This window comes from Hyperolius riggenbachi, chromosome 1 (assembly GCF_040937935.1).
Source record: "Hyperolius riggenbachi isolate aHypRig1 chromosome 1, aHypRig1.pri, whole genome shotgun sequence".
NCBI classification, from domain to species: Eukaryota; Metazoa; Chordata; class Amphibia; order Anura; family Hyperoliidae; genus Hyperolius; species Hyperolius riggenbachi.
Genome location: NC_090646.1, coordinates 8,437,952 through 8,450,434, shown reverse-complemented (window position 1 = coordinate 8,450,434; position 12,483 = coordinate 8,437,952). Strand labels below are relative to the sequence as shown.

The 12,483-nt window shown below is 46.5% G+C and overlaps 1 protein-coding gene across 1 annotated transcript in view; it reads right to left on the bottom strand.

Moving 5' to 3' along the window:
* LOC137532845 (vomeronasal type-2 receptor 26-like) overlaps positions 1 to 12,483 on the bottom strand; it is an 88,972-nt gene that overhangs the window by 59,892 nt on the left and 16,597 nt on the right. Inside the window, exon 2 of the mRNA XM_068257314.1 lies at positions 3,103 to 3,376. Coding sequence (XP_068113415.1) covers positions 3,103 to 3,376 — 274 coding nt within the window. The remainder of the gene's footprint in view (positions 1 to 3,102; positions 3,377 to 12,483) is intronic.

Here is a 12,483-nt window from a genome sequence, read left to right as displayed (position 1 = left end):
ATCAATAAACCATCCACCTCAGACATAAAGCTAAACCAATATGGAATTGTCATTTTGTAGATCAAAATTGTATGTGTGGACTGAAAAAAATCCCAATCTTCTTCCCCTCATTACTGGAGGAGGTATCCCTTAGGTGGGAATGTGTTTGAATAGGACTCCAATATATATGGGGAGCTAGGAAGTATAGTGGAAACTGGCATAAAATCCCAGTTTCCACACAGAAACAGAATCAGAGACTGTCCTTCACTTGTAACAGGTCTGGTGTGATGGAAATTGTATCAATTTAGTGGGGAAGGACTTCAGAAAATAGTCAAGAAAAAGCCGGATGATGGGAAAGAAGTGTAGGTCCAAAGTTGTTCCCAGGTGGAAATGTTGTCATTAACTGTAAAATATTTCAGTAGGAGTTAACCACTGGATTTCCACCATTTGAAGGAACCTGGCTCTTGATCCGGTGGGAAGTAGGGATTGTCATAAATGGGAAGTTGGAGTGGTACCAAGGACTGTAGTGGTTTGGATTTTTTACCGTAATGGAGAAATGGAGGACATGAGCTGAGATAGGGGAAAGATACTTGTATTTGGCAGGGGAAACATTTGCAGATTACTGTGTAAGGCAGGGAAGGTGACTGGGGCCAAGAGGTCATTCTCTATTTGGACACAAGGGGGGCATTGTGAGTTGAGTGCATTTGAGCCATATGAGCTATCTGGGCAGCCCTAAAATAAGTGAACATGTCAAGTACCCCAAGACTTTCCCTAGATCTGTTCCAAAACACGAGTTTCTGATGGATTCTGCTTTTTCATTTGAAAAGATTGTAATTAATGGGTCTGTCATTTTTTATGTCTAAAGGATCTCTTTTGGGCTTGGGGATAATAATAATACTAATAATAATAATCCAAACATTTGTATAGCGCTTTTCTCCTGTTGAACTCAAAGCGCTCAAGAGCTGCAGCCACAGGGACACGCTCAAGAGGCCACCCTGCAGTGTTAGGGAGTCTTGCCTTGAACTCCTTACTGAATAGGTACTGACCCTAGCCAGGATCGAACCCTGGTCTCCCATGTCAAAGGCAATGCCCTTAACCAGTACACTATCCAGCCACTGCTAATGGTGGATTGGAGGAATTTGGATGTAGGAGATTTATTATTATTATTATTATTATTATTATTATTATTATTATTATTATTTAGTATTTATATAACACAAACATCTTCTGCAGTGCTGTACAGAGTGGGCCTGATTCACAAAGCGGTGCTAACAGTTAGCACCCTGGTGAAAAGCCCTTTATCACACCTAAACTTATCATGCCTAAACTGAGTTTAGGCGTGATAAAGGGCTTTTCACCAGCGTGCTAACTGTTAGCACCGCTTTGTGAATCAGGCTCTATGAGGTCTATATAAGGTTTTTTCCTGATTAAACAGGAAGTAGCGTCTGACACGTAGAGAGCTGATCCTCTAGCTCGTGGAACGCATGGAGGTATGTGTTCCTGCCTGCCACCCGCTGTCACTGATAACTGCAGGAGGGGAGCGCGCTGAGGGGAGATCCCGAGGTAAAGGTGGGGAAGTGGCCCTCCTCCCCGCCGATGTGTGGTCATGCTGTGTCCCCTCCTGACCCCCAAAACAGCCCTGAGCGCCCCCCCCATGGGTGCAGGGGCTGCAGCCCCTATTGTTACGCCCCTGGAGGTCACCCTTCCCCAATTAGCTGCTGCCAGAGGTGGGCCGAGATTTTGCATATGGAAAATTTCGCATCATCGCAATTACGCATCATAATCGTAATGTGAAATGTCAGAGCAAATCATAATAATTAATTTCGTATGTAATAGTAGTGTTTCAAATGTTTGCGTCATTTTTTGCGTCATTTTTGCGAAATTTTGCACAATTGTGTGCCGAATTTAGAGGTTAATAGCAAAGCCCCCATACATGCTATTGCTACCAAAATTGCTACATATGTTAAGCCGAATAGTGGGTATAAGTCACAAAAAGAATTTTTCAAAAAGACCTTGCAGTTTTTGAGAAACTCAATTTTTTACTTGCATTTTTAAAATCGAGTTTCTCAAAAACTGCAAGGTCTTTTTGCAAAATTCTTTTTTTTTTTTACTTGTACCCACGATTCTGCTTAACATATGTAGCAATTTTATTGGTGACAAAAACATGTATAGGGGCTCTGCTATTCACTGCTAAAGTTGGCAAGAAATTACGCAAAATTTCACATAATTTTATGCCAAATTACGAATGACTACACGAAATCAATTGCACTCGCAAATCGTAATGACATATATGCAAAATTGTAATTGGTTGATTAGGATCATCACTAGCTGCTGCTACTATTATTGGCACAACTAAGCATTGTGGATATCCACTGGTGAAATGTGTGTATATTAAAGATAAAATGTATGATTAATTTTAGGGGGCGGTTAAAGTCTGAAGCCAGACATCCCATACATATCAGTGCTGGTCGTAATGGAAAAATCTACGCTTACGGATCATTACGCGTAATTTTACGCTATTACGTATTACGCAATTACGGTTACGGCGTAGGAAATTATCTACGGTTCACCACTGTAATTACGCGTTAACTTACGCAGTTACGCGTAAGGGTACCGTAATGTAGGTGCTTACGCTACGATGTTACGCATAGTGCCGTAATACCCATTAATGCGTACTTTTTGACGCATACGGACGATCTGTACGCAATAGCCGTCAATGTGACACATCATTCGTATGCGTCAAAACGTACGCTTATATACTGAAGGGCGGGAGAAGATACTATTGGTTGCTCAGGATGTTGACTGATTGGCTACTCTTAGAAAAGGGGAGTTTTTACGTTAGTAATTACGCGTAAAATTACGCATACGTCTTCGTAAGATTACGCATACCTAGCAATTACGGTAGTCAGCGTAATTACGATACCACTTTACTGCTTACGCGTAAATAATTACGCGTAAGACCATAAGTTACGTGTAGCGCTTACGCGTAAATTTGCATTGAATTACGATGCGTAATTACGCTCATGTGTAATTTCGGCCCAGCACTGATGCATACCAAGCTTTCATTCCCATTATCTCCTAATGTACAGTAGGCACCATAGATGTACTGTATGCAGGGCTTACCTTGGTGTAACCGTACAGGCCCAGCAGCTGAGCCATCGCAATGTTATCTCCAAGGAACCCAGCGACCTCTCCACGTTCCCGGCAGGAGTAATTAGGGGCTTCCTCCTCTCCAGATAAAATATGCAGAGTATCCTGCATAGATTTTCTGCCATCTCCGCAGGAATCATACTCATCATAGCCCAGAGTTATATTGGGCAATATAGAGTCATCCAGATTCACTTCATTTACAGCAAATACCAGAGCTCTCATAGAAGCAAAAGCTTTCAGCAACGGCCTATGGAAATCAAAGAAAAGTATGTTATGTGACTTAAAAAATGATATTCTTGAGACAATAATACCCTCATTTTGTATACTAGCAGGTTTGTGTCCGTTGGGTATGGTGAGATTCAGAACAGAATCTAACAGAATGTGCCAGCAAATCGAGGGGCTTATGCACCTCATGCAATTCTCCCATCAGATCAGCTGATCAATCAACAATATCTGCCATGTCCGATCTGCTTCTGATGGAGAAAGTGATAGACGGATGCTCATTACAAGCTCATAATTATGGGCGGATTTGAGCAACTTAACTTTTTAAAGCAGGAGGGGAGCGGAGGACGGGGGACCCAGGCGAGAGAGGGGGGGGGGGGTTCGACCCCCATCCCCGCCGCTAGGCCCAATACCCCCCTCCTACCCGCTATCCCCTCCAGCTCAGTGGCCCCTTACACCCACGGCTTGGGGGGTGGGGGGGGGGTGGCTATTTCTTTAAAGTTTGCCACAGGCGGCAAAAAGTCTAGGGCCGGGGCAAAAGGGGGGAGGAATTGTCAGTGTGTATGAGTGAGGAATTGTCAGTGTGTAGGAGTGAGGAATTGTCAGTGTGTAGGAGTGAGGAATTGTCAGTGTGTAGGAGTGAGGAATTGTCAGTGTGTGGGAGGGAGGAATAGTCAGTGTGTAGCAGTGAGACATTGTCAGTGTGTAGCAGTGAGACATTGTCAGTGTGTAGGAGTGAGGAATTGTCAGCGTGTAGGAGTGAGGAATTGTCAGTGTGTAGGAGTGAGGAATTGTCAGTGTGTAGGAGGGAGACATTGTCAGTGTGTAGGAGTGAGGGATTGTCAGTGTGTAGGGGTGAGGAATTGTCAGTGTGTAGGAGTGAGGAGATGTCAGTGTGTAGGAGGGAGGAATTGTCAGTGTGTAGGAGTGAGGAATTGTCAGTGTGTAGGAGTGAGGAGATGTCAGTGTGTAGGGGTGAGGAATTGTCAGTGTGTAGGAGTGAGGAGATGTCAGTGTGTAGGAGGGAGGAATTGTCAGTGTGTAGGAGTGAGGAATTGTCAGTGTGTAGGAGTGAGGAATTGTCAGTGTGTAGGGGTGAGGAATTGTCAGCGTGTAGAGTGAGGAATTGTCAGTGTGTAGGAGGGAGACATTGTCAGTATGTAGGAGTGAGGAATTGTCAGTGTGTAGGGGTGAGGAATTGTCAGTGTGTAGGAGTGAGGAATTGTCAGTGTGTAGGAGGGAGGAATTGTCAGTGTGTAGGAGGGAGGAATTGTCAGTGTGTAGGAGTGAGGAATTGTCAGTGTGTAGGGGTGAGGAATTGTCAGTGTGTAGGAGTGAGGAATTGTCAGTGTGTAGGAGTGAGGAATTGTCAGCGTGTAGGAGGGAGGAATTGTCAGTGTGTAGGAGGGAGGAATTGTCAGTGTGTAGGAGGGAGGAATTGTCCGTGTGTAGGGGGGAGGAATTGTCAGTGTGTAGGAGTGAGGAATTGTCAGTGTGTAGGGGTGAGGAATTGTCAGTGTGTAGGAGGGAGGAATTGTCAGTGTGTAGGAGTGAGGAATTGTCAGTGTGTAGGAAGGAGACATTGTCAGTGTGTAAGAGTGAGGAATTGTCAGTGTGTAGGAGTGAGGAATTGTCAGTGTGTAGGAGTGAGGAATTGTCAGTGTGTAGGAGTGAGGAATTGTCAGTGTGTAGGAGTGAGGAATTGTCAGTGTGTAGGAGTGAGGAATTGTCAGTGTGTAGGAGTGAGGAATTGCCAGTGTGTAGGAGTGAGGAATTGTCAGTGTGTAGGAGTGAGGAATTGTCAGTGTGTAGGAGTGAGGAATTGCCAGTGTGTAGGAGGGAGGAATTGTCAGTGTGTATGAGTGAGGAATTGTCAGTGTGTAGGAGTGAGACATTGTCAGTGTGTAGGAGTGAGGAATTGCCAGTGTGTAGGAGTGAGGAATTGTCAGTGTGTAGGAGTGAGGAATTGTCAGTGTGTAGGGGTGAGGAATTGTCAGTGTGTAGGAGGGAGGAATTGTCAGTGTGTAGAAGGGAGGAATTGTCAGTGTGTAGGAGTGAGGAATTGTCAGTGTGTAGGAGTGAGGAATTGTCAGCGTGTAGGAGTGAGGAATTGTCAGTGTGTAGGGGTGAGGAATTGTCAGTGTGTAGGAGTGAGGAATTGTCAGTGTGTAGGAGTGAGGAATTGTCAGTGTGTAGGAGTGAGGAATTGTCAGTGTGTAGGAGTGAGGAATTGTCAGTGTGTAGGAGGTAGGAATTGTCAGTGTGTAGGGGTGAGGAATTGTCAGTGTGTAGGAGTGAGGAATTGTCAGTGTGTAGGGGTGAGGAATTGTCAGTGTGTAGGAGTGAGGAATTGTCAGTGTGTAGGAGGCAGGAATTGTCAGTGTGTAGGAGTGAGGAATTGTCAGTGTGTAGGAGTGAGGAATTGTCAGTGTGTAGGAGGGAGGAATTGTCAGTGTGTAGGAGGGAGGAATTGTCAGTGTGTAGGAGTAAGACATTGTCAGTGTGTAGGAGTAAGAAGTTGTCAGTGTGTAGGAGTGAGACATTGTCAGTGTGTAGGAGTGAGGAATTGTCAGTGTGTAGGAGTGAGGAATTGTCAGTGTGTAGGAGTGAGGAATTGTCAGTGTGTAGGAGTGAGGAATTGTCAGCGTGTAGGAGTGAGGAATTGTCAGTGTGTAGGAGTGAGGAATTGTCAGTGTGTAGGAGTGAGGGATTGTCAGTGTGTAGGAGTGAGGAATTGTCAGTGTGTAGGAGTGAGGAATTGTCAGTGTGTAGGAGTGAGGAATTGTCAGTGTGTAGGAGTGAGGAATTGTCAGTGTGTAGGAGTGAGGAATTGTCAGTGTGTAGGAGTGAGGAATTGTCAGTGTGTAGGAGGGAGACATTGTCAGTGTGTAGGAGGGAGGAATTGTCAGTGTGTAGGAGTAAGACATTGTCAGTGTGTAGGAGTAAGAAGTTGTCAGTGTGTAGGAGTGAGACATTGTCAGTGTGTAGGAGTGAGGAATTGTCAGTGTGTAGCAGTGAGGAATTGTCAGTGTGTAGGAGTGAGGAATTGTCAGTGTGTAGGAGTGAGGAATTGTCAGTGTGTAGGAGTGAGGAATTGTCAGTGTGTAGGAGTGAGGAATTGTCAGTGTGTAGGAGTGAGGAATTGTCAGTGTGTAGGAGGGAGGAATTGTCAGTGTGTAGGAGTGAGGCATTGTCAGTGTGTAGGAGTGAGGAATTGTCAGTGTGTAGGGGTGAGGAATTGTTAGTGTGTAGGAGTGAGGGATTGTCAGTGTGTGGGAGTGAGGGATTGTCAGTGTGTAGGAGGGAGGAATTGTCAGTGTGTAGGAGGGAGGAATTGTCAGTGTGTAGGAGTGAGGAATTGTCAGTGTGTAGGAGGGAGGAATTGTCAGTGTGTAGGAGTGAGGAATTGTCAGTGTGTAGGAGGTAGGAATTGTCAGTGTGTAGGAGTGAGGAATTGTCAGTGTGTAGGAGTGAGGAATTGTCAGTGTGTAGGAGGGAGGAATTGTCAGTGTGTAGGAGTGAGGAATTGTCAGTGTGTAGGAGGGAGGAATTGTCAGTGTGTAGGAGTGAGGAATTGTCAGTGTGTAGGAGGTAGGAATTGTCAGTGTGTAGGAGTGAGGAATTGTCAGTGTGTAGGAGTGAGGAATTGTCAGTGTGTAGGAGGGAGACATTGTCAGTGTGTAGGAGTGAGGAATTGTCAGTGTGTAGGAGGGAGGAATTGTCAGTGTGTAGGAGTGAGGAATTGTCAGTGTGTAGAGTGAGGAATTGTCAGTGTGTAGGAGTGTAGTGTTGGGCGAACATCTAGATGTTCGGGTTCGGGCCGAACAGGCCGAACATGGCCGCGATGTTCGGGTGTTCGACCCGAACTCCGAACATAATGGAAGTCAATGGGGACCCGAACTTTTGTGCTTTGTAAAGCCTCCTTACATGCTACATACCCCAAATTTACAGGGTATGTGCACCTTGGGAGTGGGTACAAGAGGAAAAAAAAATTAGCAAAAAGAGCTTATAGTTTTTGAGAAAATCGATTTTAAAGTTTCAAAGGGAAAACTGTCTTTTAAATGCGGGAAATGTCTGTTTTCTTTGCACAGGTAACATGCTTTTTGTCGGCATGCAGTCATAAATGTAATACATATAAGAGGTTCCAGGAAAAGGGACCGGTAACGCTAACCCAGCAGCAGCACACGTGATGGAACAGGAGGAGGGTGGCGCAGGAGGAGAAGGCCACGCTTTGTGAGACACAACAACCCAGGCCTTGCATGAGGACAAGAAGCGTGCGGATAGCATGCTTTGTACCGCCATGCAGTCATAAATGTAATAAAGATAAGTGGTTCAATAAACAGGGACCACGCGGCAACGCTAACCCAGCAGCAGCAGACGTGATGGAACAGGAGGAGGCGCAGGAGGATAAGGCCACGCTTTGTGAGACACAACAACCCAGGCCTTGCATGAGGTACCGCCATGCAGTCATAAATGGAATAAAGATAAGTGATTCAATAAACAGGGACCACGCGGCAACGCTAACCCAGCAGCAGCAGACGTGATGGAACAGGAGGAGGCGCAGGAGGAGAAGGCCACGCTTTGTGAGACACAACAACCCAGGCCTTGCATGAGGTACCGCCATGCAGTCATAAATGTAATAAAGATAAGTGGTTCAATAAACAGGGACCACGCGGCAACGCTAACCCAGCAGCAGCAGACGTGATGGAACAGGAGGAGGCGCAGGAGGAGAAGGCCACGCTTTGTGAGACACAACAACCCAGGCCTTTCATGAGGACAAGAAGCGTGCGGATAGCATGCTTTGTACCGCCATGCAGTCATAAATGTAATAAAGATAAGAGGTTCCATAAACAGGGACCGGCAACGCTAACCCAGCAGCAGCAGCAGCAGCACACGTGATGGAACAGGAGCAGGCGCAGGAGGAGAAGGCCATGCTTTTTGAGACACAACAACCCAGGCCTTGCATGAGGACAAAAAGCGTGCGGATATAGCAGCAATGCTTTTTGCCGCCATGCAGTCATAAATGTAATACAGATGAGAGGTTCAATAAACAGGGACCGGAAACGCTACACCATCCCAGATGTTCATTGGTCATGTTACTTGGTTAGGGTCCTGGAGTGTTGCGTAGTCATTTCCAATCCAGGATTGATTCATTTTAATTTGAGTCAGACGGTCTGCATTTTCTGTGGAGAGGCGGATACGCCTATGCTATACAGTGGCAGGTGAGCGGTGTACTACTGTTCCCAGGCCCAGCAGACACAGAGTGGAAGTAAACACAATGCTATATAGTCTGGCTGAGCGGTGTACACAGAGTGGCAGTACACACAATGCTATATAGTCTGGTTGAGCGGTGTACACAGAGTGGCAGTACACACAATGCTATATAGTCTGGCTGAGCCGTGTACACAGAGTGTCAGTAAACAATGCTATATATAGCGTGGCTGAGCGAGGTACACAGTGGCAGTACACACAATGCTATATAGTCTGGCTGAGCGGTGTACACAGAGTGGCAGTACACACAATGCTATATAGTCTGGCTGAGCGGTGTACACAGAGTGGCAGTACACACAATGATATATAGTCTGGCTGAGCCGTGTACACAGAGTGGCAGTACACACAATGCTATATAGTCTGGCTGACCCGTGTACACAGAGTGTCAGTAAACAATGCTATATATAGCGTGGCTGAGCGAGGTACACAGTGGCAGTACACACAATGCTATATAGTCAGGCTGAGCCGTGTACACAGAGTGTCAGTAAACAATGGTATATAGTCTGGCTGAGCGGTGTACACAGAGTGTCAGTAAACAATGGTATATAGTCTGGCTGAACGGTGTACACAGAGTGGCAGTAAACACAATGCTATATATAGCGTGGCTGAGTGAGGTGCACAGTGGCAGTACACACAATGCTATATAGTCAGGCTGAGCCGTGTACACAGAGTGTCAGAAAACAATGGTATATAGTCTGGCTGAGCGGTGTACACAGAGTGTCAGTAAACAATGGTATATAGTCTGGCTGAGCGGTGTACACAGAGTGGCAGTAAACACAATGCTATATATAGCATGGCTGAGCGAGGTGCACAGTGGCAGTACACACAATGCTATATAGTCAGGCTAAGCCGTGTACACAGAGTGTCAGAAAACACAATGCTATATATAGCATGGCTGAGCGAGGTGCACAGTGGCAGTACACACAATGCTATATAGCCAGGCTAAGCCGTGTACACAGAGTGTCAGAAAACACAATGCTATATATAGCGTGGCTGAGCGAGGTACACAGTGGCAGTAAACAATGCTATATATATAGTGTGGCTGAGCGAGCGGTGTACTACTGTTCCCAGCAGCGACACACAATGACTGGGGGGGACCCTGGCTAGCGTGGCTGGAGAGCGAACTACCCTGCCTGCCTACCCAAAGCTAAACCCACAGAGAAATGGCGGAGATATGACGTGGTTCAGGTATTTATTTACCCGAACCACGTGACCGTTCGGCCAATCAGAGCGCGTTCGGGCCCAAACCACGTGACCCGTTCGGCCAATCACAGCGCTAGCCGAACGTTCGGGGAACGTTCGGCCATGCGCTCTTAGTTCGGACATGTGGCCGAACGGTTTGGCCGAGCACCGTCAGGTGTTCGGCCGAACTCGAACATCACCCGAACAGGGTGATGTTCTGCAGAACCCGAACAGTGGCGAACACTGTTCGCCCAACACTATAGGAGTGAGGAATTGTCAGTGTGTAGGAGGGAGGAATTGTCAGTGTGTAGGAGTGAGGAATTGTCAGTGTGTAGGAGGGAGGAATTGTCAGTGTGTAGGAGTGAGGAATTGTCAGTATGTAGGAGGTAGGAATTGTCAGTGTGTAGGAGTGAGGAATTGTCAGTGTGTAAGAGTGAGGAATTGTCAGTGTGTAGGAGTGAGGAATTGTCAGTGTGTAGGAGGGAGGAATTGTCAGTGTGTAGGAGTGAGGAATTGTCAGTGTGTAGGAGGTAGGAATTGTCAGTGTGTAGGAGTGAGGAATTGTCAGTGTGTAGGAGTGAGGAATTGTCAGTGTGTAGGAGTGAGGAATTGTCAGTGTGTAGGAGGGAGACATTGTCAGTGTGTAGGAGTGAGGAATTGTCAGTGTGTAGGAGGGAGGAATTGTCAGTGTGTAGGAGTGGGGAATTGTCAGCGTGTAGGAGTGAGGAATTGTCAGTGTGTAGGGGTGAGGAATTGTTAGTGTGTAGGAGTGAGGAATTGTCAGTGTGTAGGAGTAAGGAATTGTCAGTGTGTAGGAGGGAGGAATTGTCAGTGTGTAGGAGTGAGGAATTGTCAGTGTGTAGAGTGAGGAATTGTCAGTGTGTAGGAGGGAGACATTGTCAGTATGTAGGAGTGAGGAATTGTCAGTGTGTAGGAGGGAGACATTGTCAGTGTGTAGGATGGAGGAATTGTCAGTGTGTAGGAGAGAGGAATTGTCAGTGTGTAGGAGGCAGGAATTGTCAGTGTGTTGGAGTGAGACATTGTCAGTGTGTAGGAGTGAGGAATTGTCAGTGTGTAGGGGTGAGGAAATGTCAGTGTGTAGGAGTGAGGAATTGTCAGTGTGTAGGGGTGAGGAATTGTCAGTGTGTAGGAGGGAGGAATTGTCAGTGTGTAGGAGTGAGACATTGTCAGTGTGTAGGAGTGAGGAATTGTCAGTGTGTAGGGGTGAGGAATTGTCAGTGTGTAGGAGGGAGGAATTGTCAGTGTGTAGGAGTGAGACATTGTCAGTGTGTAGGAGTGAGGAATTGTCAGTGTGTAGGGGTGAGGAATTGTCAGTGTGTAGGAGTGAGGAATTGTCAGTGTGTAGGAGGGAGGAATTGTCAGTGTGTAGGAGGGAGGAATTGTCAGTGTGTAGGAGGGAGGAATTGTCCGTGTGTAGGGGGGAGGAATTGTCAGTGTGTAGGAGTGAGACATTGTCAGTGTGTAGGAGTGAGGAATTGTCAGTGAGTAGGATTGAGTAATAGTCAGTGTGTAGGGGTGAGGAATAGTCAGTGTGTAGAGGTGAGGAATAGTCAGTGTATAGGGGTGAGGAATTGTCAGTGTGTAGGAGTGAGGAATTGTCAGTGTGTAGGAGTGAGGAATTGTCAGTGTGTAGGAGGGAGGGATTGTCAGTGTGTAGGGGTGAGGAATTGTCAGTGTGTAGGAGTGAGGAATTGTCAGTGTGTAGGAGGGAGGGATTGTCAGTGTGTAGGAGTGAGGGATTGTCAGTGTGTAGGAGTGAGGAATTGTCAGTGTGTAGGGGTGAGGAATTGTCAGTGTGTAGGAGTGAGGAATTGTCAGTGTATAGGAGTGAGGAATTGTCAGTGTGTAGGAGTGAGGAATTGTCAGTGTGTAGGAGTGAGACATTGTCAGTGTGTAGGAGTGAGGAATTGTCAGTGAGTAGGAGTGAGGAATTGTCAGTGAGTAGGAGTGAGGAATTGTCAGTGTGTAGGGGTGAGGAATAGTCAGTGTGTAGGGATGAGGAATAGTCAGTGTGTAGGGGAGAGGAATAGTCAGTGTGTAGGGGTGAGGAATAGTCAGTGTGTAGAGGTGAGGAATAGTCAGTGTGTAGGGGTGAGGAATTGTCAGTGTGTAGGAGTGAGGAATTGTCAGTGTGTAGGAGGGAGGGATTGTCAGTGTGTAGGGGTGAGGAATTGTCAGTGTGTAGGAGTGAGGAATTGTCAGTGTGTAGGAGGGAGGGATTGTCAGTGTGTAGGAGTGAGGAATTGTCAGTGTGTAGGAGTGAGGAATTGTCAGTGTGTAGGGTTGAGGAATTGTCAGTGTGTAGGAGTGAGGAATTGTTAGTGTGTAGGAGGGAGACATTGTCAGTGTGTAGGGTTGAGGAATTGTCAGTGTGTAGGAGTGAGGAATTGTTAGTGTGTAGGAGGGAGGAATTGTCAGTGTGTAGGAGTGAGGAATTGTCAGTGTGTAGGAGGGAGACATTGTCAGGGTGTAGGAGTGAGGAATTGTCAGTGTGTAGGAGTGAGGAATTGTCAGTGTGTAGGAGTGAGGAATTGTCAGTGTGTAGGAGTGAGGAATTGTCAGTGTGTAGGAGTGAGGAATTGTCAGTGTGTAGGAGTGAGGAATTGTCAGTGTGTAGGAGGTAGGAATTGTCAGCGTGTAGGAGTGAGGAATTGTCAG